The sequence below is a fragment of the Anser brachyrhynchus genome, assembly GCF_964034855.1.
Source record: "Anser brachyrhynchus genome assembly, chromosome: 36".
NCBI lineage: Eukaryota > Metazoa > Chordata > Aves > Anseriformes > Anatidae > Anser > Anser brachyrhynchus.
This window is the reverse complement of record NC_137729.1, coordinates 21,461-44,567: the sequence shown is the minus strand read 5'-3', so window position 1 is coordinate 44,567 and position 23,107 is coordinate 21,461. Positions and strand designations below refer to the sequence as shown.

Genomic DNA, 23,107 nt, shown 5'->3' with positions numbered 1-23,107 from the left:
TTGACCCAGAATGGCCCCAGATTGACCCAAAACAGCCCAAAATTGACCCCAAATAGCCCCAAAATAGCCCCAAATCATGAAAAATAACACTTAACCCAAAAATGCACAAATCTGGTGGGGAGGCGGCTCCAGCCCGGTGTTTTCTCCCCTTTCCCCCCTTTTTGTGCCCGATTCAGGTGGAAAAGGCGGCTTTTCGGTTCAAAATGGGCGGTTTTCCCCTGTTTCGCGCCCCGGTGGGGGGCGGGATGATGAAATGTCCCAAAACGGGTGGGTTTTACCCCGTTTTTTCCCCTTCGGCAAAGCTTCACGGTTGTGTCTTATCCGGATAAAAAAAATGACACCAAAACTGCTCGTTTTCGTAATAAAAATGGAAAAAAAAACACACGTGGAATTGTGGGTGTTTTGGGGCAAAAATGGGGGATTTCAGGGCCCTGGTGGGGTGGGGGGGCTGTGGTGGGAGGGATTGAAGGTCCACGGGGTGGGTTTGGGGTGAAAAAGTCCTATTTAGGTGCTTGGATGTGGATTTTCTGAGGGCTGATACTGGGGTTGTGTTGCCCTAATTTTTGGGGTGAATAAATCCCATTTAGGTGCCTGCGTGTGGCTTTTCTGAGGTCTGACTTTGGGGTTGTGCTGCCCCTATTTTTGGGGCGGATAAACCCAATTCTGCTGCTTGGCTTCTCTGAGGGATGGTAGACGGGTTGTGCTGCCCTGGTTTTCGGGTGCAAAATGCCCAATTTAGGTGCGTTGATGTGGCTTCTCTGAGGGCTGCTACTGAGGTTGTGCTGCTTTCTTTTTTTGGGGGCCAAACCGCTGTGTTTAGGTGGTTTTTTTTTCCGCCCGCCAGCCCCGACAGGAGCCTTAATCCCCCAGCGGGGAGGGGGATTAAGGGGGGGCCGCGGCTGAAATCGCCCGAATTGGGGCAAAGGCCGGCGCTCGGTGACCATCGGTGTGGCTTTATTGGGGTGAAATAAATAGGATTTGGGTAAAGGGGGGGCCGTGGGGCCGCGGGGGGGGTCCTGTGCCCCCTCCCCGGTGCCCGTCCTCGTCCCTCAGGCGCCGTCCTTGGTCACGGTGGCGCCCAGGGGGATGGTGACGTCCTCGTCCTTCAGGTGGCCCCCGCTGTGGGGTGGGGGGACAGGGGGGTCAGGAGTGAATCCCCAAAACCCTCAGTTTTCGCCCCAAAATCCTCCCCAATCCTCCCCACCCCAAAACCTTCAGTCCTGGCCCTAAAAGCTTCAGTCCTTCCAACCCCCAAATCTTTGGTCCTCAACCCAAAACCTTCCCACCCCAAGACCTTCCATTCTCACCCCAAAACTTGCTCTCCTTCCCACCCTAAAACCACCTGATCTCAGCCCAAAAACCTTAGTGTTTCCCACCCCAAAATCTTCGTCCTACCCCCAATACCTTCAATCTTCACCCTAAAACCTTTCACCTTTTCCACCCCCAAAGTCTTCAGTCCTCACCCCAAAACCTTCCACCCTTCTCTCCCCCAAACCCTTCAATCTTCACCCCAAAACCTTCCTCTTTTCCCTCCCCAAATCCAGCCCTTCTCACCCCAAAACCTTCCACATTTCCCACCCCCAAACCCTTCAGTCCTCACCCCAAAACTTTCCACTCTTCCCACCCCAAATCCAGCCCTTCTCACCCCAAAACCTCCCAAGAAGGCAATCTCACCGCAAAACACCCGTTTCCCCCCTTCCCATCTACCGCGAAGGAACCGGGGACAAACTGGGGAGGGGGACGGGGATGGGGACCCCGGGGGGGACCCCAGGGGGGACAGGGACCCCGAAGGGACCCCAAGGGGGGATGGGGACTCAGAGGGGCCCCTCACCGTCTCTCGACGTCCTCGATGGTCTCGGGCAGGGGCATGTTGCGGGTCTCGGGCAGGAAGCAGGTGGCGATGGCCGAGACGACGGGGGCGGCCCCGTAGATGACGAGGGGCAGCACCGGGGTGACGTCGGCCGCCATGCGCACCAGGGGGGCCACCATGCCCCCCACGCGGGCCATGGTGCCCCCCAGGCCCATCCCCGTCTGCCTGTGCCGGGAGGAGGGAGAGGGTGGGCGGGCGGACGGACGGACGGACGGATGGACGGACGGAGGGTTTGGTGGTGGGTGGACGGACGGGTTGAGGAACGGACAGACGGATGGATGGGTTGAGGGATGGGCGGAGAGGTGGTTGGATGGACAGACGGATGGAGAGGTGGTTGGGGGACGGTTGGATGGATAGATGAAGGGCTCGATGATGGTTGGATGGATGGACGGACAGCTGGATGGGTTGAAGGATGAGTGGAGAGGTGCTTGGATGGACAGACGGATGGACGGACGGAGGGTTTGATGACGGATAGACGGATGGGTGGAGGGATGGTGGAGAGGTGGTTGGACGGACAGATGGATGGACAGATGGGTGGAGAGGTGGTTGGGTGGACGGATGGGCGGACGGATGGAGGGTTTGATGGTGGTTGGACGGACAGATGGACGGGTTGAGAGGTGGTTGGATGGTCGGGTGGATAGATGGATGGATGGATGGATGGATGGATGGATGGATGGATGGATGGATGGATGGATGGATGGATGGATGGAGAGGTGGTTGGATGGACAGACGGGTGGATGAATGGGTTGAGGGATGGGTGGAGAGGTTGTTGGACGGACAGACACATGGGTGGAGAGGTTGTTGGATGGACAGACGGATGGACAGAGGGTTTGATGCTGGTTGGATGGGTGGATGGATGTGTTGAGGGGTGGATGGAGAGGTGGTTGGATGGACAGACGGATGGACAGACGGAGGGTTTGATGGTGGACAGAGAGAAGTTCGGATGGATTCGTTGACCGATGGATGGCTGCGCTGGGACGCAGGACGGACAGATGGACGCAGGGATGGGTGGGGTGGGTGGGTGGGTGGGGGTCTTAGCAGCTGGGTGCTGAGGCAGCCCCGCGGGGGGCTGCTGCCCACCTGATGACGGTCGGGAAGAGCTCCCCAGAGAAGATGTAGGCGCAGTTGAAGGAGGCGGCCAAGGCGCCCTTGCCAACCACCGCAAAGGCCATGCGCAGCGTCTGCAGCTCTGGGGACAGCCACGGGGGGGGGGGGGGTCACCGCCCCCAGGCCCCCAGCTGGGGCTTCCCACCTCTATCTCCAGCCCCTTCAGTCCCTGGCCTCCATCTCTCTCTCCAGCCTCTGTCCCTCCAACTTTCCTCTCCACCCCTCTAACCATTCTTCCTCCATCTTCCATCTCTCCATTCCACCGCCCTCCCTCCCCTCACCCTCCACCACCTTGCCCTTTATCCCCTCCCTTTTCCTCCCCTCCCCTTCCCTCCCCTCGCCCTCCACCTCCTCACCCTCCATCCCCTCACCCTCCCTCCCCTCGCCCTCCATCCCACCGCCCTCCATCCCACCGCCCTCCACCCCCTCGCCCTCCACCCCCTCACCCTCCACCCCCTCGCCCTCCATCCGTCTCTCCATCCCTCCCCTTGTCCGTCCGTCCGTCCGTCCCGGCGCCCACCCATCGGAACGATGATGTTGGCGAGGATGCAGACCCCCGCGAGCCCCAAGGAGGCACCCTGGGCCACCCGACGCCCAGCACCACTGATGGCCAGGACGGAGGCCAGCTTGGCTGGGATGTCCACGGCCCCAAAAACCAGCTGGCTCAGGTAGATGTCCACCCCGAAGCCCTGCAGGTCCATGGCCAGCCCATAGTAAGCGAAGCTGGTAGAGAACCTGCCCAAAAACCCAATGTTTCAACTCAAAACCCACCAAGCATGTCCAAGTGCCCAGAAGGCAGGCTTTGGCCTTCAAAGGTGGCTTTGGCCTCAAAAGTTGGGTATCGTTCCCCCAAAAAGGCGTTATATCGACAAAAAGACATGGTTTAGACAGTCAAATTGGGTTTTGAGCGCCAAAAGGTGGCTTTTGGCTTCCAAAAATGGTGGGTTTTAAACCCCAAGTTGGGTTTTAAGGTCTAAAAGGTGGCTTCTGTCCCCAAAAAGGTGTTTTAGGCCCCCAAAAGTTGGGTTTGGAGTCCCAAAAGTTGAGTTTTGAGCCCCAAAGTTCAGGTGCTGAGCCCTAAAGATTGGGTTTTGAGCACCGAAGAGTGGGCATGGAGTCCCAAAAGTGGTTTTGGAGCCTTAAAGGTTGGGTTTTGAACCCAGAAGAATGGGTTTTGACCCCCCCCAAAGGTGGTTTTTTGAGCCCCAAAGGATGTTTTTTTATCCCAAAAGGTGTTTTTGGGGCCTGAGGTGACCGCACTTACCAGACGAAGGAGACGCCGCAAGAGACCGTCCTCATCCCGGGGGTACGGACCAGGGCAGCCAGGGCCCCCCCCGGCATTGGGGGCTCCCGGCGCACCAGCGCCCGCAGCGCCTGTGGGAGAGGGATCAAGGGATCAGGAGGGATCCGGAGGGATACAAGGGATCTAGGGGGGATGTATTGGGGGATACAAGGGGTCTAGGGGAGGTCTGGGCTATCTCATGAGATGTAGTGGGCAGAGAAAGGAGCTGGGGGGGATCCAGGAGGATCTAGAGGGGCATCAGAGAGATCTAGAAGGGATCTGGGGGGATCTAGGAGGGACACAAGGCATCGGGGAGGAGGAATCCAGGCAGGCAATCTGAAGAGATCTAGGAGGGAAGCAGGGGACCTGGGTGGAATCCAGGAGATCTGGGGGGATCCAAGAGATCTGGAGGGATCCAGGTGATCAGGGGGCAACTAAGGGAGATCTAAGTGTGTGTGGGGGGGAGGCAGTGGTATTTAGAAGGGATAGAGGGGGTCTGGGAATGGGTTTAGGGTGGGTAGAGGGGAAATGGGGGCTCTAGGGGAGAATGAGGGGAGCCTGGGTGGATCTGGGAGGCATTTAACGGGATCTGGAAGGTTTGGGGGGGACATCACCTCCTCGCTGAGCTTATCGCCCTCCTCCTTCCTCCCGTTGACGCGGGCGACTTTGCGGAGCCCCTTCAGGGCCAGGTCGGGTCGCCCCGAAATCACCTGCCAGCGGGCTGACTCCACGAACAGCCTGGGAAGGAGGGGGGGGGGGGGGGCGAGGGGTGAGACGGGGACCCCCACATCGTGCCCCAACACCTCCTCCCAGCCTCCCCTCCACGCCCCCGTACCAGGAGTAGAGGAAGAAGAAGAAGAAGGGGAGGGAGACGACGAGCTGGAGCCAGCGCCAGTGGGGGAGGCCGAAGGCTGCGCCCGCCAGCACGAACTGGCCCAGGGTGTAGCAGTAGCCATTGATGGTGCCCACCACAGCACGTGCCTCCGTCGGGATCCACTCCATGCCTGGGGGTCACTGTCAGCATCTGGGCGCGCGGGTCCCTCCCATTGGTCAGCGGTGGTGGGACCGAACCCAGGCACCAGGAGCCCTCCCACGGGTCAATGGTGGTGGGGTTGGAAGCGGACACCAAGGTCTGTCCCATGGGTCAATGGTGGTGGGACCCAACCCGACCAACAAGGTCCCTCCCATTGGTCAGTGGTGGTGGGACCCAACCCAGACACCAGAATCCATCCCAAGGGTCAATGGTAGTAGGGTTGGAAGCGGACACCAAGGTCTGTCCCATGGGTGATGGGCTTGGAGCTGGGTTTGTGGGGCCCTCCGTGGGTCAGTGGTGGTGGAACCCAATGCAGACGCCAGGGTCCTTCCAATGGTCAATGGTAGTAGGGCTGGAACTGAACACCAAGGTCCTGCCCAGGGGTCAGTGGTGGTGGGACCCAACCTGGACACTAGAATCCATCCCAAGGGTCAATGGTAGTAGGGTTGGAAGTGGACACCAAGGTCTCTCCCATGGGTCAACAGTGGTGGGACCAAACCCAGATACCAGGGTCCCTCCCATGGGTCAATGGTGGTGGGGCCCAACCCACACCAGGCTCCCTCCCATGGGTGGCAGGACCCAACCCACACCAGGGTCCCCAGCTCACAGAGAGAAGCGGAGTTGAGGGACACGCCGGCCATGGCCAGGCCCCCCAGGAAGCGGCAGAGGCAGTAGATGACGAACGTGGGGGCGGCCGCAGTGCTGGCCCCCGCCACCCCCAGCTGCAGGTAGCACCAGGTGAGCAGCGCCCGGCGACCGAATCTGCTGGGACATGGCGCTGGGGGAACTGGGAGCACTGGGATGGGGCGTACAGGAGGCTGGGATGCTGATATGGGACACTGGGCACTGGGATTATGGTGCTTTGGGATGGGGACAAAGGGCACTGGGGATACTGGGATGGGGACGTGGGGCACTGGGATGGAGACAAGGGTCACTGGGATGGGGACATGGGGTACTGGAAGCACTGGGACAGGGACTTAGGGCACTGGGAAGACTGGAATAGGGAATATGGACACGGGATACTGGGATGAGAAACAGGGGGACACTGGGGGACAGAAGGAAGGAAGGCTGTCCCTGTGCATGCCCGTCCACCCTCCCCACTCCCAATTCCTCCCAGTTCCTCCCAGTGCAGCAGCAGGCCAGCCGCATACTTGTCAGAGAGGACCCCGAAGAGGCCGGAGCCCAGGAGGATCCCGGCCATGTAGATGGACTGGGCCACCTGCCGCAGCCTCTTGGACTCGCACACCAGGTCCCACTGCCACCGGGGGGGGAAGGACACAGGGAAGGGGTCAAAGGACATCTGTGACCCCCCCCCACCCCCCATTGGCCACCGTCCGCCCCTCACCTCGGTGATGATGGTGTGGGCGAAGACGCCGTCACGATAGGTCCACCCATCATGGCACGGCTCGGTGGCCGCCCCGTTGGCTGTGCCATTGGCCGTGCCGTTGGCCTCCAAGAGGTGCCACTGGGGCTCCACATACCGGCGGCAGCGCTGGGGGTGGTGGTGGTCATCGGAGGGGATTGTGACAAAGAGGGGGACGTCCCCAACGCTGTCGTTGGCCACTTGCCGGGGCCGGCAGTGGTGCTCGGGGACGCCGGCAGTGAAGTTCTGCAGAAGGTTGTGGCTGGCCAGCATGAGCAGAGGCAGGGCCAGCGCGGCCACGTAGGTCACCTGGAAGCGTCCCATCCCGCCCAGGTGGGCCAGCAGCTCCACGAAGGTCATGGCGGGATGAGGGATGGAGCTGGGGGGCGTCCCTGGACCGGCTGGGGGTGGGAGGAGGCGAAAGGGTTGGAGGAAGGATGAAGAACATCTGAGGAACAGGCAAGGGGTTGCACGGAGGAAGGGGTGAAGGACAGGATGAGGGATAGAGGAGGCCATCCGAAGGGTGGTTTGGAGGAAGGGGTGAAGGCTGGATTGAAGGCTGGACCAAGGGATGGAGGAGGGACACCAGTGGGTGGTGTGGATGGTCACATCATAGATGGTGCTAAGGATGGGCCAAGGAATATCCAAGAGATGGTTTGGAGGAAGGGGCGAGGGACAGGTTGAAGACAGGACCAGGAGAAGGTGGAGGGGTGGTGAGGATGAAGGTCCAAAGGGCTGAAGGACAGCAGAGGACCAAAATGGGCCAAGAGGTGGACAGAAGGGTGGGCCAAGGGACGGACAGAAAGGTGTGCCAAGGGACAGCCCAACGGAAAGCCCAATGGAGGGACACGGGACAGGCAGAGGGATGGACCGAGGGGTGGTTGAGAAGATCAGGGGGAGAGACCAAGGGAGGATCATCTGCTGATTGGTCCATTGATCTACCAATCCATCCATCTATTGATCCGTCCATCTATTGATCAGTCTATTGCTTATCGATCTCTCTACTGGTCTACCAGTTGACCTGTCCATCTGGCAGCTGATCAGTCTGGTGATCTATCAGGCTCTCTGGTGATCAGTCTATCAATTGATCTATCAGTCTATCAGTTGCTCTATTGATCAATCAATATCAATTGATCAATCTATCAGTGTATCAATCTGTCAGCCACAACCAACTGGTGTCATTGTCTATCTCTCAAGCTCTATTGATCTATCAAGGTGTCTGTTGATCAGTCACTCTGTCAATTCATCAATCTATTGATCTATCAATCTGTAAATTCATCAATCTAACAATCTGATCAATTGATCTGCCCACTAATCTGCCAGCCTATTGATCACTGACTATTTATTTCTCGCTCTCGGCTCTGCTCCTTGCTGCTCTCCCTCCTCCTCCTCCCTCCCTGCCATGTTATCGATCAATCACTCAATTAATCGATCAATTTTATCACCCACCTGTCCTACCAGTGGCTCTGGCCCTCCAATGATGGCTCCCAATTGATTGATCGATTGATAGCTGGCTGCTGTTTCGCCCTCCTCCTTCTCTCTGCTGTTCCCTCGGTCTCTGGCTCGATCCGCCACCCACTGTCCCTCCGTCCGTCCCTCCGTCCCTCCCTCTGTCCGTCCCTCCCGCCCTCTGCCACTCCCATTCTCTTTCCCTGGCCTTCCTTCATCCCTCTGTCAATCAATCAATTGATTAATCAATGGCTTTAGCACCGGACCATGCCACCCATCGTCCCTCCAGCGGCTGTGTCCACCTGTCCCTCTGCCCATAGCTCATATCGACCCCTTATTCTGTCAAGTGATTGATCTATCTGCTGATCAGTCAATCTATTGGGCTGCATAGGTCCATTGATCGACCTGTTGATCTCCCCTTGTCTCTATTAATCAATCTGTTGGACTCCCTGTTGATCAGTCTCACTTTCTCTCGCTATTGATCTTTATATTTCTATTATCTATAATTTATCAAACATCAATTGGTCCATAATCTCCCTCTTTATTGATCAGTCTATCAGTATTTATGTTTCCATTGATCAACCCATTAGTCTATTGATCAATTTATTGATCTATAATTGATCTATTTGTCAATTAATTGAGATTTAATCCTTCTATTGTTCTGTCTGTCCTTCTCTGTAGATCTCTATCGATTGATCTACCCACCCATAATAAATCAATCAATGCATTGGGCTATAAAGTCTCATTCTATTGACAACTCTATTGGTCTCTATATTGCTATCGGTTGATCTTTTGAGCTATAATCTAGCTATTGATCAATCTATTGATCTCTCTATTGATCAAACTCTTGGCCTATAATCTCTCTATTGACCAATAGATTGACCTTAATTTCTATTTTGTCTCTCTATTGGTCAATCTATTGATCTCTCTTGATCAATCTGTTGAATGTAATCTGTCTATTGATCAATTTATAATCTTAATCTTTCCATCACTCACTCTATTGACCTATAATCTTCCTGTGGATCAGCCTCTTGGTATCTCTCTCCCTACTCATCAGTCCTGTGGGCTTTCATCTCTCTCAACGAGTCCATTGGTCTCTCCATCCCAATCAACATATTGATCTCTATCGACCCACTCACCTCTCTGTCACTCCAACTCCCTCCTGACCTCTTCCAGCACCGAACCCTGCTCCCAGATCCGGCCGCCAGCGGCTACGACCCCTTGGCCCTGTGGCTGCCCATGACCACATCCCCGTCCCTGTCCCCGATTCTATTTAAAGCCACCCCGGCCCCGGTTAACGTTTGACTTCCTCGGGGCCACATCCTGCTATGGGTCAGCAGAGCCGTTCATCAGGCGGAAACGCCGGCGCCAGTCGTGCCGATCCCTGTCTGGGGATGCCCATTGTCTCCTCGGGGACCTCCATCCTCTCCATTCTCTTCCTCACCAAGGAAGCCCCCAGCCCCAGCAGAGAGGGACCCCCTCAGTTCCTCCCCAGGCTTATTTTTGCCATCAATGGTGGTTGATTTGCCCTGGCAATTGGGGCAAAGTCCTGGGGTCTCTGAACCGGATCCGTGGGGGGGGCCTCTTGGACCCCGGGGCAGGAGGGCAGCGGGAGGTAGCGAAGCGCGGCCGGGATGTGGGGAAGTGACTGGAGGCCAGGGGGGCCTGGCGGGGACGGGTCCGAGGGAGGGTACAGGGGAGGCAGGAGGCCCACATCCTCAGCACCTGGAGCAGAGGGTGCCTTGGGTTCTGGGAAAGTGAGTGCCTGGGTCATGGGGACACCTGGTTGCAAGGGGACACCATGGTTCTTGGGGACACCATGGTCCTTGGGGACAGCTGGGATTCTGGGGACACCCAGATCCTTAGGACAGATGGGTTCTTGGGGGACACCGTGGCCCTTGGGGACAGATGGGCTCTTGGTGACAGCTGGATTTTTGGGGACACCCTTGTTCTTGGAGACACCTTTGTGCTCGGGACAGCTAGGTTCTTGGGGACAGAGGGGTTTTTGGGGACACCCAAAATTTTGGGGCCATCCTGGTCCTTGGGGACAGCTGGGTTCTTGGGAACACATGAGTTCTTGGGGACAGAAGGATTCTTGGGGACACTCGGGTCCTTGGGGACCTCTGGGTCCTTGGGGACGCCCAGAGCTCTGGGGACCACCCAGGACCTTTGGGACACCCAGGTCCATGGGGACACTTTGGTCCTTGGGACATCTGGATCCCTGGGGACACTCCAGTCCTTGGGGACACCCCGGTCCTTGGGACAGCTGGGTCTTCCTGCACCCATCTGTGTTCCTCAGCCTCTCTTGAGGCTCCGGCCAGAGGGGAGGAGGGGATGGGGACAGGGATGCGATGCTGAGGCTGCGGGACCCAGCTGGGACCCGTGTTTGCCTTCGGGGCGGGACGGCCAGGCCAGGCAGGACCCCCGCGGCCGTGGGAAAACAACCCCCCCCTCCGTCCCAAGCCTCCCACCGGCTGACCTGTTCCGCCCGCGTTTTGCATGATTTTGCTTTTATTTGTTTTCACTGTGGCACAGAAGAAAAAAAAAAAAAGCAACAAAAAAAACCATGAAGAGGAGGAGGAGGAGGGGGAGACATGGTCCCCCCCAACATGGAGAAAGGGGCACCCTGATGCCCGCGTCCCCTCCTTGGCTGTGGCCACTGCTGTCCCATTGCTCTTCTGGGGGATGCACCCCACCAGCTCCTTCCTCTGGGGGGTTGTGGCAAGGGTTGGGGGATTTGGGGGGATTGGGGGGGGGCCTGGGGTGGGTAGGGGAGGTGTTAGCAGGGCTCTGTGGTGCCCCCAAGTGTAGGGTCAGGCTGGGTGGGTTGGAGGGGGAGCTGCTGGGCTTCGTCTGCCCTGGTCCGGGTCCGGGTCCGGGTCCGGGTCCTGGGGAGCCAAGGAGGACGAGGTGAGGAGGGGGGAGGCCGGGTGGGTTTTCACGCTACTGTCCCCCCGCCCATCACGTCCAACCACCCCTTTTTTCCCACCCTCCACCCCACCCCGTCCTCCTCCCATCGTCCCGCCCACCGGTCCTCCCTCCCACCCACGTGTCCCTCCCCAGCCTCCATCCCTCCCATCCCACCTGTCCTCCACCTCCTCCACGGTCTCGGGCAGGGCCATGTCCCGCGTCTCTGGCAGGAAGATGGCCACCAGTCCCGACAGCACGGGGGCTGCCCCATAGATGATGAAGGGCAGCACGGGGAAGACCTCACCCACCATCTTCACCAAGGGCGCCGTGATGCTGCCCAGTCGGGCCATGGTGTTGGCCAACCCCATGCCTGTCTGCCTGCGGGACGCAGAAAGGTGCTGAGGGACCACCCCTACGTGGTCACGGCCACCCCAGCAGCTCCTACAACCCGCACCCCGCTCCTTACCGAATCACGGTGGGGTAGAGCTCACCCGTGTAGAGGAAGACGCAGTTGAAGGAGGCGGCCAAGCAACCCTTCCCGAAGACAGCCATGGCGGTCCGGAGCGTCCGCAGCTCTGTGGGGACAAAGATGGGACTCCTGGGACTTGCTTAGACGTCAGTAGGTGGGGTTGGGTAGGGGAGGCGTGGTGTTGGAGACTGGAGACCCCGCCTGCCCCCACCAATTGGCCCCCAGCCCTCACCTCGTGGCACCAAGATGTTGGCCAAGATGGCCAAGCCAGCCAGGATGAGGGCGAGGGACTGGGTGAAGCGTCGCCCTATGAAGGTGATGGTGATGACGGAGACCAGCTTGGCTGGGAAGTCTACGGCCCCAAAGATGAGCTGGATCACGTAGATGTTGAAGTCAAAGTTTTGCAGGTCCATGGCCAGCCCGTAGTAGGCAAAGCTGGTGGAGAACCTGGGCCGGGAAGAGGTGAGGTGGGCAAATCTCACAAACAAAGAGGTTTGGGGTGGGCTGCGGGGGTTGCCCACCATGTCTTGGCCCATGGGATCCAGCCAGGGAATCTGTGCCCCTTCCTGAAGCATGTGAGCACCAAGAGGCCTCTGTTGACTTAGTCCTGTGCCGTGACTCAGTTTCCCTTTCCAATATGGACCCAGCTAAGATGTGTGGATGGGGAATAGAGTTTGAAGGGAGCAGATAGATCAACAAATGGGAGGACAGATGGACAACCATCCACTCACGTCCTCCAGTCTTACCACACGAAGCAGAGGCAGCAAGAGATGCGGCGCACAACAGGCGTCCGGACCAGGTCAAACACTGTGTGGTGGCTCCTCGATGAGGTCATCTCCTTCTGCATGTAGGACTTCAAGGCCTGGGAGGGGAAGAGAGGGCCTCTGGGGTGGGGATGGGGAGCTGAGGTTGCTTGTGGGGGCAAGGTGGAGGAGCAGAGGGGGAAACCAGGGTGGACAACCTCCCACCACCCTACAAAACACACCAGAGATGCCCTGGTCAGAACCTCTTACTTCTATGTCCAGCTTGTCCCCTTCCTCTTTCTTCCCATTTATCCTGGCCACTTTCTGGAGCTCCTTCAAGGCCTGCTGGGACTTCCCCACCATGACCATCCAGCGAGCTGACTCTGTTAACCACCTGGGGAGGAGAGGGAGGGCAGGCGCATCCCACAAGGATCACCCCTCTGTCCCTCTGACCCTTCCACCAGCGAGCCACCCCTTCATTCACCCATCCACCCAACCAACCATTCACCCAGCCAACCAGTCATCCACCCAATCATCTACTCATCCATGCACCCACCCACTCAACCCTGTGCCACCCATCAACGCAACCCTACATCCTCCTACCCATCCCTCCGGCTGTACCTCCATCCCTTCACCCTCTCCTCCTCACCATGAGTAGAGGAAGAAGCCGAAGAAGGGCAGCGACACCGTGAGCTGCAGCCACCGCCAATCAGGGACAGCGTAAGCGATGCCGGCCAGCAGGAACTGCCCGGTGGTGTAGCAGTAACCCATGAAGGTCCCCACAAGTGCCCGCGTGCGAGTGGGCATCCACTCCAGGGCTGCCGAGACACGCGCGTGTGACTTGGAGCAGGCTGGGAGGACACCCTGGGGACGGACGCCTTGGGGCGGGGGGGTGACCACGTACAGAGCGAGACGCTGTTGAGGACGATGCCGGAGAAGGCCATGCCCGTGAGGAAGCGGAAGAGGCAGTAGACAGTGAAAGTGGGGGCGAAGGAGGAGCACGTCCCCATGATGCCCATCTGCAGGTAGCACCAGGTGAGCAGCGACCGGCGGCCAAACCTGGCCAGGAGAAGGGGGTGAGGTGGCCCTCGTGATGCTGCCCCACCTCTCCACCCCCTAACCCCCCCCCCCCCGGGACAAGGTGTCCCCCCCTCACCTGTCCGACAGGCCCCCAAAGACGATGCCGCCCACCAAGACGCCAGCCATGTAGAGTGATTGGGCCAACTGCCTCAAGCCCCGGGAGCTGCACACCAGATCCCACTGCCAAGGGGCAAGGATGTGAGGGTGGGAGAGGGATCGGGGGGGGACCCCCCCCCCGCCTCTCTGCTGCCCCCCAGGACTGGCCACGGTGGCTGGTAGGGTTAATCCAACACCATGGCCAATAGCCACGGCAGCTGGTAGGGTGGATCGAACACAACAGTCAATGGAAAGAAATGCCAAGAAGGTGCCAATAAACATGGCCACCCTTCCCAGAATCCCCATAGTTGGAAGACACCTTCATGCGTTCATCCAGCCCCTTTTTGACCCTCTCTTGAGAGTCAAAACCAACTCCCTTATCCCTCCCTTTCTTGCGCCAGGTCTCTGCAGCATTGAGTGCCTCCACCAAGGGCTGAGCAAGGACGGTGCTCTAGTTGGAAGAAGCCAACATCATGATGGCAGCAGACCCTTCACCGGTGCCCCCCAGGTAGGAACCATGCCCACAAGCGGGTGAAACGTGCCACCAGCCCCAAATCCCCCCACCACCACTGCCTCCACCCTACCTCCGTGATGATGGTGCTGGTGAAGACGCTGCGGTCATAGGTCCAGCCGTCGTGGCAGGGCTCCGTCTCCAGCCAGCTGTCATTGGGGGCTGAGCCGTTGGCCTCCAGAAGCCACCACTGCGGCGTCACAAAGCGCCGGCACCGCTCGCCACGGGGGACCGAGACCCGCAGCAGGTCCTGGGGGTCGAGGCTGGTGGCATTGGCCTCCCAGCGGAGCCGGCAGCGGTGGTCGCTGGTGGCGGCCGTGAAGTTCTGCAGAAGATTGTGGCTGGCCATCATGAGGATGGGCACGGCCAGGAGGATGACCGAGGCCACCTGGAAGCGCCCCATGCCTCCCACATGCTCCAGGAGGTCGGCAAAAGCCATGCTGCCACCGCAAGCCCCTGGGAGCGCCCTGCGATGGCCACCCCAGCCATGCACACCCACCCACTGGTAGAGCCCCAAAAGGGATAGCTTTCACCCCAGAAACTCTTCTCTCCCTCCTGCAGCGTCCACGCTCCACAAGAACCCAGGATGGTCTCCTATATAACCCAGCCAACGGTGGCTTTGGTTAACGTTTGACGTCCTTTTTCTGGTGGTTTTCCAAAGGGATAAGGCAAAGGCGGGTGGGGAAAATCCAGAAATCTGGGGCTGGCAGAAAATAATTCTCTTTTCCTTTTCTTTTTTTTTTCTTTTTTTTTTTTTTTCTTCCCCTCAGGATTGATTTTCTGGGGGAGAAAGGCAGCTTTTGGAGAGGGGCAGGGTGAATCTGGGACCAACCTGCCTCACCTGGTGTACCCGAAGAGGTGGGCATCCTGGAGAGGGGGCTTCTGGCCCTGGCCAACGTGTGGCCTTCACCAGCACTGTCAGGTTAAATTTTAGCGATTCTTTTTTTGTGGTCAAAAGGGGACCAAAAGGTGCTGACGGAGGCGGCCCTGCTTGGGTCAGTGCCTTCTCCGCCTGGGGAGGCTGGGGGTTAATTTTTGATGGGATCAGGACCAAGGGACACGTCGGCACCAGGAGCAAGGGCCAGGTTGGCCCAGCAGGAAGTCGGGGAAGGGGCATGGTGGGAAAAGCCCCGTGGGTTGGTGGAAGGGGATGGGCTAGGATCTGGGGGGGGGGGACCCATTCCTCGTGGGATTTGGGGGACCCCTCCACTGAGACAAGAGTTGGGTGGGTTCAATGTCATCAGGTGTCATCTTGTTGGAGGTGACCTCAAACATGGCACTTCTTGGGCATCATCTTCCTGGAGGAGACCTCAGTTGGGTTTCATCCGAGTGGAGGCAACCTCAGAAACTGGTCTGGGGTCTCATCATATTGGAGGTGACCTGGGGGACAAGGTTAGGTGGCTTCTTATTGAAGGTGACCCCCAACATGGTATCCTTTGGGTGTCATCCCAATGGAGACTCCCAACACTGTGTCCTTTGGGCGTCATCCCACTGGAGGTGACCTCAGGGACCAGGTTTCTGGAAGGCATCTTACTGGAGGTGACCTCGGGGACACTGCTTTTGGGCATCACCTTACTGGCAGTGACCTTGGACACGGTCATTGGGTGTCACCTCATTGGAGGTGGCCTCAGATAACACCAAGACACTGTCCCCTGGCAGAGCTCCTTTATTCCTCCGAGGACTTCCCCTGCCCCACACGGGGAAGCCACCTGACGTGGGGCACGCGGTGAATTCAAGCCCGTCCCCAAACCAGGGCTGCAGGAACCCGCCAGGAGCGCCGCCCCTATCCGGGTCCTTCAGGGCTCCTTCGGTGGGGCCTTGTCCTGGGGCTGCAGGGGGATCTTCTCTTTGAGGTTGGCTGTCTTCTTTTGCTTGGCCCTGGAGGGAGGCAGATGAGAGGTCAGCAGGAGGAGGGTCCATGGGGCATGGCAGGACCTTGTCCACCTGTCTGTCCAGCCATTCAGCCAATCACGTCACTCGTTCTTCTGCCACCATTCCCACCCAGTTGTCCATCCCCCAATTCATCCGTCTGTCCCTCCACCCCGTCCTCCTCCACTCTGGCTGTCCTCCAACCCACCTGTCCTCCAACATACCTTCCTGTCCTCTCCCATACCTGTCCATCCCCAAACCCTCCGATCCCCCTGCCTGTCTTCCTCCAATGCACACGTCCTCCAGTCCATCCATCTGTCCTCCTCCAATCCACCTGTCCACCCTCTTCACACATCCTCCAGTTGACCTGCTCGGCCTCCTCCAATCCACTCGGCCTCCAACCTACCCAGCCAACCTCCTCCAACCCACCCACCCTCAACCCCACCCATTCTCCTACCACCCCATCCCCCTGCCAGCCCACCCATCCATCTGTCCATCCATCCGTCCTCCTCCCGGCCCGTCTGTCCATCCCTCCCACCTGCTCTCCACCTCCTCGATGGTGTCGGGCAGCGGCGCATTGAGGGTCTCCGGCAGGAAGCCAGCCGCCACGGCCGCCACCACGGGGGCCACCCCATAGACGGCAGGGGGGAGGAAGGGGTAGTACTCATCCATCATCTTCACCAGCGGTGCCACGATGCCGCCCACCCGGGCCATGGTGCTGCCGAAGCCCAACCCGGTCTGCCTGCGGGCACCGTGGGGGTCAGCGTGGGGCAGGGACCCCCTAGGGGTGTCAATGAGCCCCATGGGGTGATGGGAAGAGTTGTTTTTTTTTACCTGATGGGAGTGGGGTAAAGCTCGGTGGTGTAGAGGAAGACGCAGTTGAAGGAGGCGGAGAGGCAGCCCTTGCCAATGACGGCCAGCGCCGTGCGCACCGTCTGCAGCTCTGGGGCAGAGAGGGGCACGGGGTGGGCTCCGCGCTGGGCTGGGAGCCCCCCAGCCATGGGGCGGTGGTGGGGCGGGACACAGGATGGCATCTCGCCATCCTCGGAGCTATTCAAGAGCCTTCTGGGCCACCGGGTGCAGTTTGGGTGGCCGATGGAGGCACCCGGGATCGCGTGCCATGGGTGGGCGGGTGGTTGGCAAGGTGGGGGGCACCCAATTAAATATCTGGAGAAGGGCCGGAGGGGTGGACTCCACCCGCCCCGCCATCACCCTGGGCCACCCACCTGTGGGGACAAAGATGTTGGCAATGATGACCAGCCCTGCGAAGAAGAGGGCCACCATGAGGGACACCCGCCGGCCGATGTAGCTGAGGGAAACGGTCACCACCACTTTGGCTGGGAAGTCGACGGCACCGAAAATCACCTGGATGAGGTAAATGCTGACGCCGAAGTTCTGCAGATCCATGGCCAGCCCGTAGTACGAGAAACTGATGGAGAACCTGGAGAGGAGCAGGGAGACAGGCCTGTCAGAGGTCTGTAGGTGGGGTGACGTTCCCACCAGCCTGGGATGTCACTGCCGTGTGGGACAGGGGAGTCAGATGGAGAATAGGGCTGTGCTATGGCTGGCTGGATGGCTTCATGGCTTGGCTGTCCATCCAACCATCATCCAACCATCCAACCATCATCCAACCATCCAACCATCCATCCAACCAACCAACCATCCATCCACCCAACCAACCATCCACCCAACCTACCATCCATCCATCTCTACTCCACCTTATCCCCACCACACTTCCCCAACCCAGCCCGGCCCCACCAGACAATGGAGAGGCAGAAGAAGATGTGGCGGATGACCGGGGTCCGAACCAGGTCGGAGACGGTGTAGGAGGACTTCAGACCGGCCAACTCCTCCTTCATGTTGGACCTCAGGTTCTGGGAAGGGGGAAACCGGGAAAGGTGGGCGGGGGACAGGAAAACCAAGACCACTCTGGCTCAGAGCTCCCCCCGGTGGGGCCACAATACCTCCACCGTGATCTTCTCCCCTTCCTCCTTCTTCTTATTGAGCCTGGCCACCCGCTGCAGGACCTTCACGGCCCTCTCGGCCTTCCCCGAGAGCACCAGCCAACGAGCAGACTCAGCCAGCCACCTGTGGCCAGCAAGGGGGGGAAACTGAGGCACAAAGAGGGGCGAGGAGAGCTCCACATGTCCCCAGGGCCTCCCTGGTGGGACCCAGGTGTCCTACCAGGAGTAGAGGAGGAAGACAAAGAAGGGCACGGAGACGGTGAGCTGGAGCCAGCGCCAGTGGGGGACAGCGTAAGCCAGGCCGGCCAGCAGGATCTGGCCCAGGGTGTAGGCAAAGCCGGTGATGGCCACAGTGATGGCACGGTAGGGCGTGGGGATCCACTCCACCACTGCAAAGGACCATGGGGACAATGCTGACTTGGTGTCCCCTCTCTGTGAGCCTCCTTGTGCATGTGGCCACCCCCTCATGTCCAGATGTGTCTCCATCACACGGTCCCGTGTGGCCTTCATGATGTCCCCACCAGTGACCACTGGGATGGCCCCATCAGCAGCTAGAGGAACATCTCCATCTATAGAGAGCAGGATGTCCCCCTCCTTGGCCATTGGGATGTCCCCAGCATGGCCATGTTGATGTCCCAATCCATGGCCATTGGGATGTCCCCACTATGAGTTGTCCCCCATTGAGTTGTCCCCATCCATGGCCATCTGGACATCCCCATCCATGGCCATTGAGTTGTCCCCTTCCATGGCCATCGGGACGTCCCCACCACAGCTCTCTCTGTCCCCATCCCCTCACCCAGGCAGGCGATGCTGAGGCCGAAGCCGGAGAGGGCCATGCCTCCGGCGAAGCGGAAGACGCAGTAGGACGCGTAGTTGGGGGCGAAGGCCGTGCACGTCCCCATCACCCCCAGCTGCAGGTAGGACCACATCAGCATGGCCTTGCGCCCGAACCTGCAACAGGGAGGCACTGGGCGCCACCGGGGTCCACCAGGCAGTGGTCTGCCCGACGTCCAGGGGAGAAACTGAGGCACGGGGAGGGGTTGACTGCTGCCCTTACTTGTCTGAGAGGCCCCCCAGGACCAGGGCTCCCACCAGGACCCCAGCCATGTAGATGGATTGGGCCATCTGCCGGAGCTGCCGGTAGCTGCAGACCAGGTCCCACTGCAGGGACAGGGGTGGGGTGAGGCTGGTCTGGCCCTTCCCACCCCCCAAATGTCCTCCCCCCATTCCTCCCATTCGTCCTTCCATCCATCCATCCATCCACCTGTCCATCCGTCATCTCCAACCCTCATCATCCCTATAGGGTTGTCCCCTCCATCTCCATAGGGTTTCCTCCTCCATCCCCGCAAGGTTCCTCCTCCATCCCCATAGGGTTCGTCCTCCATCCCCATAGGGTTCTCCCTCTCCCTTCCTTCATCTCCACCCCCGTGCCCCCATCCCCACCTTGGAGATGATGGAGGCCACATCCTCCCACCCTCCATTCTCCCCCCGTCCCCTTGTCCCCGTCCCCACCTCATTGACGATGGTGGCCACGTAGATGCTGAGGTCGTAGTCCCAGCCGTCGTGGCAGGGCTCAGTGGGCCGGGGGCCGCTGCTGCCGTTGGGTGTGGCCGAGGCCACGTAGCGCCAGCAGGAGCCCAGGGTGGCTTCAGAGGGGCCCAGGGTGCCGTTAGACCACCCCAGGGTGGCCTCAGAAGGCTCCAGGGTGTCATTGGAAGACCCAAGGGTGGCCTCAGGAGGAACACGGGTGCCATCGGGGGACTCCGGAGTGCCATCAAATGTGACGTGGGTGGCACTGGGGACGTGGGTGCCATCGGGGGACCCCATGGTACCATCTGGGGACCTCAGGATGGTGTTGGAGGACCTCCAAGTGCCATTGGAGGACCTTGAGGTGCCATCAGGGGACCTTGGGATGGCGTTGGAGGACCTCAAGGTGCCATTGGAAGACCTCAAGGTGCCACCAGGAGACCTGATGGTGGCACCGGGCGGCCCCGGTGTGGCACTGGGGAGGCTGGGGGTGGCACCGGGACTGCGGGTGGCAGCGGGGGTGGCGCTGGGGATGCGGCAGCGGTGCGGGGGGACGGCGGCGGTGAAGTTCTGCAGGAGGTTGTGGCTGGCCATGAGCAGGATGGGCACCGACAGCAGCACCGTCTGCAGCACCTGGAAGCGTCCCAGCCCCCCGACTTGCGCCAGCACCGCCCCGAACGGCATCGTGGGGGGGGGGGCGGGGGCACACGGGGACACCGGCACCCACGGGGACACCGCCGGACACAGGGACACTGCTGGACACGGGGAACGGCGTCAGTCACGGGGACACTGGTGGACATGGGGACACCAACACCCACGGAGACACCAGCACCAATGGGGACCCATGGGGACACCAGAACCCACGGGGACATGGGGACACCAGCACCCACGGGGACATGGGGAACATCACGTATGGGGACACCAGTGGACATGGGGACACCAGCACCCATGGGGACAGTGGCACCCACGGGGACAGTGGCACCCATGAGGAACGACATCACTCATGGGGTCACCTGAGGACATGGGGACACCAGCACCCACGGGGACACCAGCACCCATGGGGACATGGGGACACCAGCAGACATGGGGACACTGGGATGGGGACTGAGGACGCATGGTTGGGGACAAAAGCATGGGGATGGGGACACGGGTGGGACACGGGGCAAACATGGGGACAGGGACTGTGTTGGCATGGGGAGGGGACACGGGGCAGACACGAGGACGAGGACTGCAGGGCCACGGCAGGGGGACATGGTGACCACCAGTGACACAGCTGGGGACAGGGACGGTGTCACCACTTGCGTCACCCGCCCCCCAGCCCTCCCGCTGTCCCCCTCCTCTCCCTGATGTCCCCAAGCGTGCCCTGGTCCCGTGTCCCCTCCCCGCTGTCCCTGTCCCCGCTCCGGCTCCCTGGGGACGGGGACATCCGGCCAGCTGTGCCTGCCGTGTCCCCAAGGTGAAGGGTCCCTGTCCCCTCCCCGATGTCCCCAGTGGGTCCTGGCCCTGTGTCCCCTGGTCCTGTGGCACCCCGTGTCCCCTCCCAACGTCCCCACCCCCCTCAATGTCCCAAAGCCACCCCCGTGTCCCCTCTGATGTCCCCAGTGTCCCCTGGCCCCCATCCCCTCCTCAACACCCACAGGGCCTCCGCGTCCCAGTTCCGATGTCCCCAACCCCTCCTTGATGTCCCCAACCTGTCCCATGCCCCCTCTTGGATGTCCCCAACCCGTCCCCATTCCCTCTGATGTCCCCAACCTGTCCCCATCCCCTTAAATGTCCCCAACCTGTCCCATGTCCCCTCCCTGATGTCTCCAACCTGTCCCCATTCCTTCCCTGATGTCCCCCACCTGTCCCCAACCCCTCCTTGATGTCCCCAACCTGTCCCATGCCCCCTCCCCGATGTCCCCCACCTGTGCCCAACCCCTCCTTGATGTCCCCAACCTGTCCCATGCCCCCTTCCCTATGTACCCAACCCCTCCCCAATGCCCCCAACCTGTCCCCAACCCCTCCCCGATGTCCCCAACCTGTCCCCATCCCCTTGCAATGTCCCCAACCTGTACCATGCCCCCTCCCCAACGTCCCCAACCTGTCCCCATCCCCTCCCCAATGTCCCCAACCCCTCCCCGATGTCCCCCACCTGTCCCCAACCCCTCCTTGATGTCCCCAACCTGTCCCATGCCCCCTCCCCAATGTCCCCAACCTGTCCCCATCCCCTCCCCAATGTCCCCAACCCCTCCCTGATGTCCCCAACCTGTCCCCAACCCCTCCCAGATGTCCCCAACCTGTCCCACGTCCCCCCGCCGGCCGTACCTGGGCTCTGCGGGGTGACGTCCCCGTCCCCGGGGTCCCCCCGGCTGCCGGCCCCGTTATATAAGGCGAAAAGCGGCTCTTTTGGTTAAAGTGTCACCGGGATTAGGCCGGGGGCGGGGGCAGATTCCAGCGCCGCAGGCGCCGGGGGGCCGCCAGGGTCCGTCCGCCCGCCGGCCCCATATGTGCCCGGAGGGGCCTATAGGCACCCTATAGATCCCCGCAGCCCCTATACGTCCCCAGAGACACCTGCTGCGCCCCACAGACCCTCCCGGGGGCCCCACGCCCCTATAGGTCCCCAAAAGCTGCTCCCAAATGCCCCATGGGCCCCCGGAGGCACCTGACAGCCTCCTTTATGCGCCCCCCACCCCCTCCCCCCCCGTGCCCTGTGGGCCCCTATGGATTCCCCAGCAGCCCCTATAGCTCCGTACAGCTCCCCCGAAGGACCCCCGTCACCCCTCTGAAGTTTTCTACGGGACCCTACAGAACACCGATAACGCCACATGGAGCCATTGCAGCCCCCCCCCCGACCCCGACCCCCTGTGGGCCCCTACAGCTCCCTATGGATCCTTTACGGGCCACTGCAGCCCCCTCAAACCCCGCTACGAGTCTGTCTGAACTCTCTATAGACCCCATAAGGGCTCCTATAGACCCTTATAGACCCCTACAGACCCCTTTATGGGCTCCCATACGCCCTTACACATGGCTATATGTCGTACACACCCCTACAGACCCTCTACCAGCTCCTGTAGACCTTTACAGTCTATAAGCTCTTATAGACCCCTATAGATACCTGCAGCTTCACTGTAAATCCTCTACAACCCCCTGTGACCATATACAGACCCCTATAGCCCATTGTAAATGCCCATAGACCCACTATGGCTCCTATAGAGCCTTATAGACCTCAGCAGACCATCTTATGGGCTCCTATAGGCCCCCATATATCCTCTGTGGGTTCCTATAGGGCCTCGCAGAGCCCCTATGGGCTCCTATAGGGCCTCGTAGATCCCCTAAGGCCTGCTATAGGGGCTCGTAGATCCCCTATGGGCTCTTATAGGCCCTCGCAGATCCCCTATGGGCTTCTATAGAGCCTTGTAGATCCCCTATGGGCTCCTATAGGCCTTCACAGATCATCTGTGGGTTCCTATAGGCCCTCATAGACCCCCTATGGGCTCCTCTAGGGCCCCGTAGAACCCCTATGGGCTCCTATAGGGCCTCGTAGAGACCCTACGGGCTCCTATAGGGCCCCTAGAGACCCCCATTGCCCTTTAAAGCCCCTCCTGCCCCCCCCATAGGCTCCCCGGGTCCCTTATAGAATTTCTGTAGCCCCCTATAGGGCTCTCGGGGGGGTCTCTGCTGCTCTCTGGTGGCCGCGGCCCCGCACGGCAGCACCCGGGGGGGGGGGGGGGGGGGGCCTGGGGACCCCCAGGTGACGGGGGGGGGTGGGGTGGGGGGGGGTGGGGGGAGGCATGGGGACACCGAGGGGACCCCGGGGGGGTTGGGGGGGGACCCCCCCGAGGGACGTAAAGA

General features: G+C 60.3%; 2 protein-coding genes across 19 annotated transcripts; both read right to left on the bottom strand.

The window, feature by feature from the left end:
* Positions 1–937: 937 nt before the first annotated feature.
* LOC308184538 (solute carrier family 22 member 6-like) lies at positions 938–10,447 on the bottom strand. Of its 18 annotated transcripts, none has more exons than XM_080571694.1 (11): positions 9,244–10,447; positions 6,638–7,056; positions 6,444–6,547; positions 5,900–6,088; positions 5,095–5,263; positions 4,874–4,997; positions 4,242–4,351; positions 3,498–3,712; positions 2,951–3,059; positions 1,832–2,031; positions 938–1,119 (listed from the first exon to the last, which is right to left on the bottom strand). In XM_080571694.1, the coding sequence occupies exons 2-11, from the start codon at positions 6,802–6,804 to the stop codon at positions 1,106–1,108; spliced, it is 1,401 nt and encodes a 466-aa protein (XP_080427820.1). In that variant the 5' UTR covers positions 6,805–7,056; positions 9,244–10,447; the 3' UTR covers positions 938–1,105. The 18 variants fall into 18 exon arrangements, 10 of the variants coding, with proteins under 10 accessions (XP_080427820.1, XP_080427827.1, XP_080427819.1 ...); XM_080571701.1 differs by having other exon boundaries at positions 1,832–2,035; positions 5,900–6,054; XM_080571693.1 differs by having other exon boundaries at positions 5,900–6,054.
* Positions 10,448–10,597: 150 nt separating this feature from the next.
* On the bottom strand, positions 10,598–22,915 carry LOC308184567 (uncharacterized protein). Its single transcript, XM_080571761.1, has 22 exons — positions 21,581–22,915; positions 19,259–20,028; positions 18,804–18,907; positions 18,543–18,697; positions 17,967–18,135; positions 17,747–17,870; positions 17,541–17,656; positions 17,009–17,223; positions 16,617–16,725; positions 16,321–16,524; positions 15,717–15,791; positions 15,525–15,600; positions 13,987–14,439; positions 13,383–13,486; positions 13,131–13,285; positions 12,876–13,044; positions 12,497–12,620; positions 12,230–12,345; positions 11,716–11,930; positions 11,481–11,589; positions 11,189–11,392; positions 10,598–10,992 (listed from the first exon to the last, which is right to left on the bottom strand). The coding sequence occupies exons 2-22, from the start codon at positions 19,955–19,957 to the stop codon at positions 10,884–10,886; spliced, it is 3,804 nt and encodes a 1,267-aa protein (XP_080427887.1). The 5' UTR covers positions 19,958–20,028; positions 21,581–22,915; the 3' UTR covers positions 10,598–10,883.
* Positions 22,916–23,107: the final 192 nt, after the last annotated feature.

Coding starts and splice junctions, on each gene's coding strand:
- LOC308184538 (XM_080571692.1), bottom strand. CDS start 7,609: ATGGATGGATTGGTAGATCAATGGACCAATCAGCAGATGATCCTCCCT. Junction 6,055..6,443: donor TTCGGGGTCCTCTCTGACAA/GTATGCGGCTGG, acceptor ATGTCCCAGCAG/ATTCGGTCGCCGGGCGCTGC. Junction 5,284..5,899: donor CCTCAACTCCGCTTCTCTCT/GTGAGCTGGGGA, acceptor CCGCGCGCCCAG/ATGCTGACAGTGACCCCCAG.
- LOC308184567 (XM_080571761.1), bottom strand. CDS start 19,957: ATGCCGTTCGGGGCGGTGCTGGCGCAAGTCGGGGGGCTGGGACGCTTC. Junction 17,224..17,540: donor TTCTGCCTCTCCATTGTCTG/GTGGGGCCGGGC, acceptor GCTCCTCTCCAG/GTTCTCCATCAGTTTCTCGT. Junction 10,993..11,188: donor GTGGAGGAGGTGGAGGACAG/GTGGGATGGGAG, acceptor TTGGCTCCCCAG/GACCCGGACCCGGACCCGGA.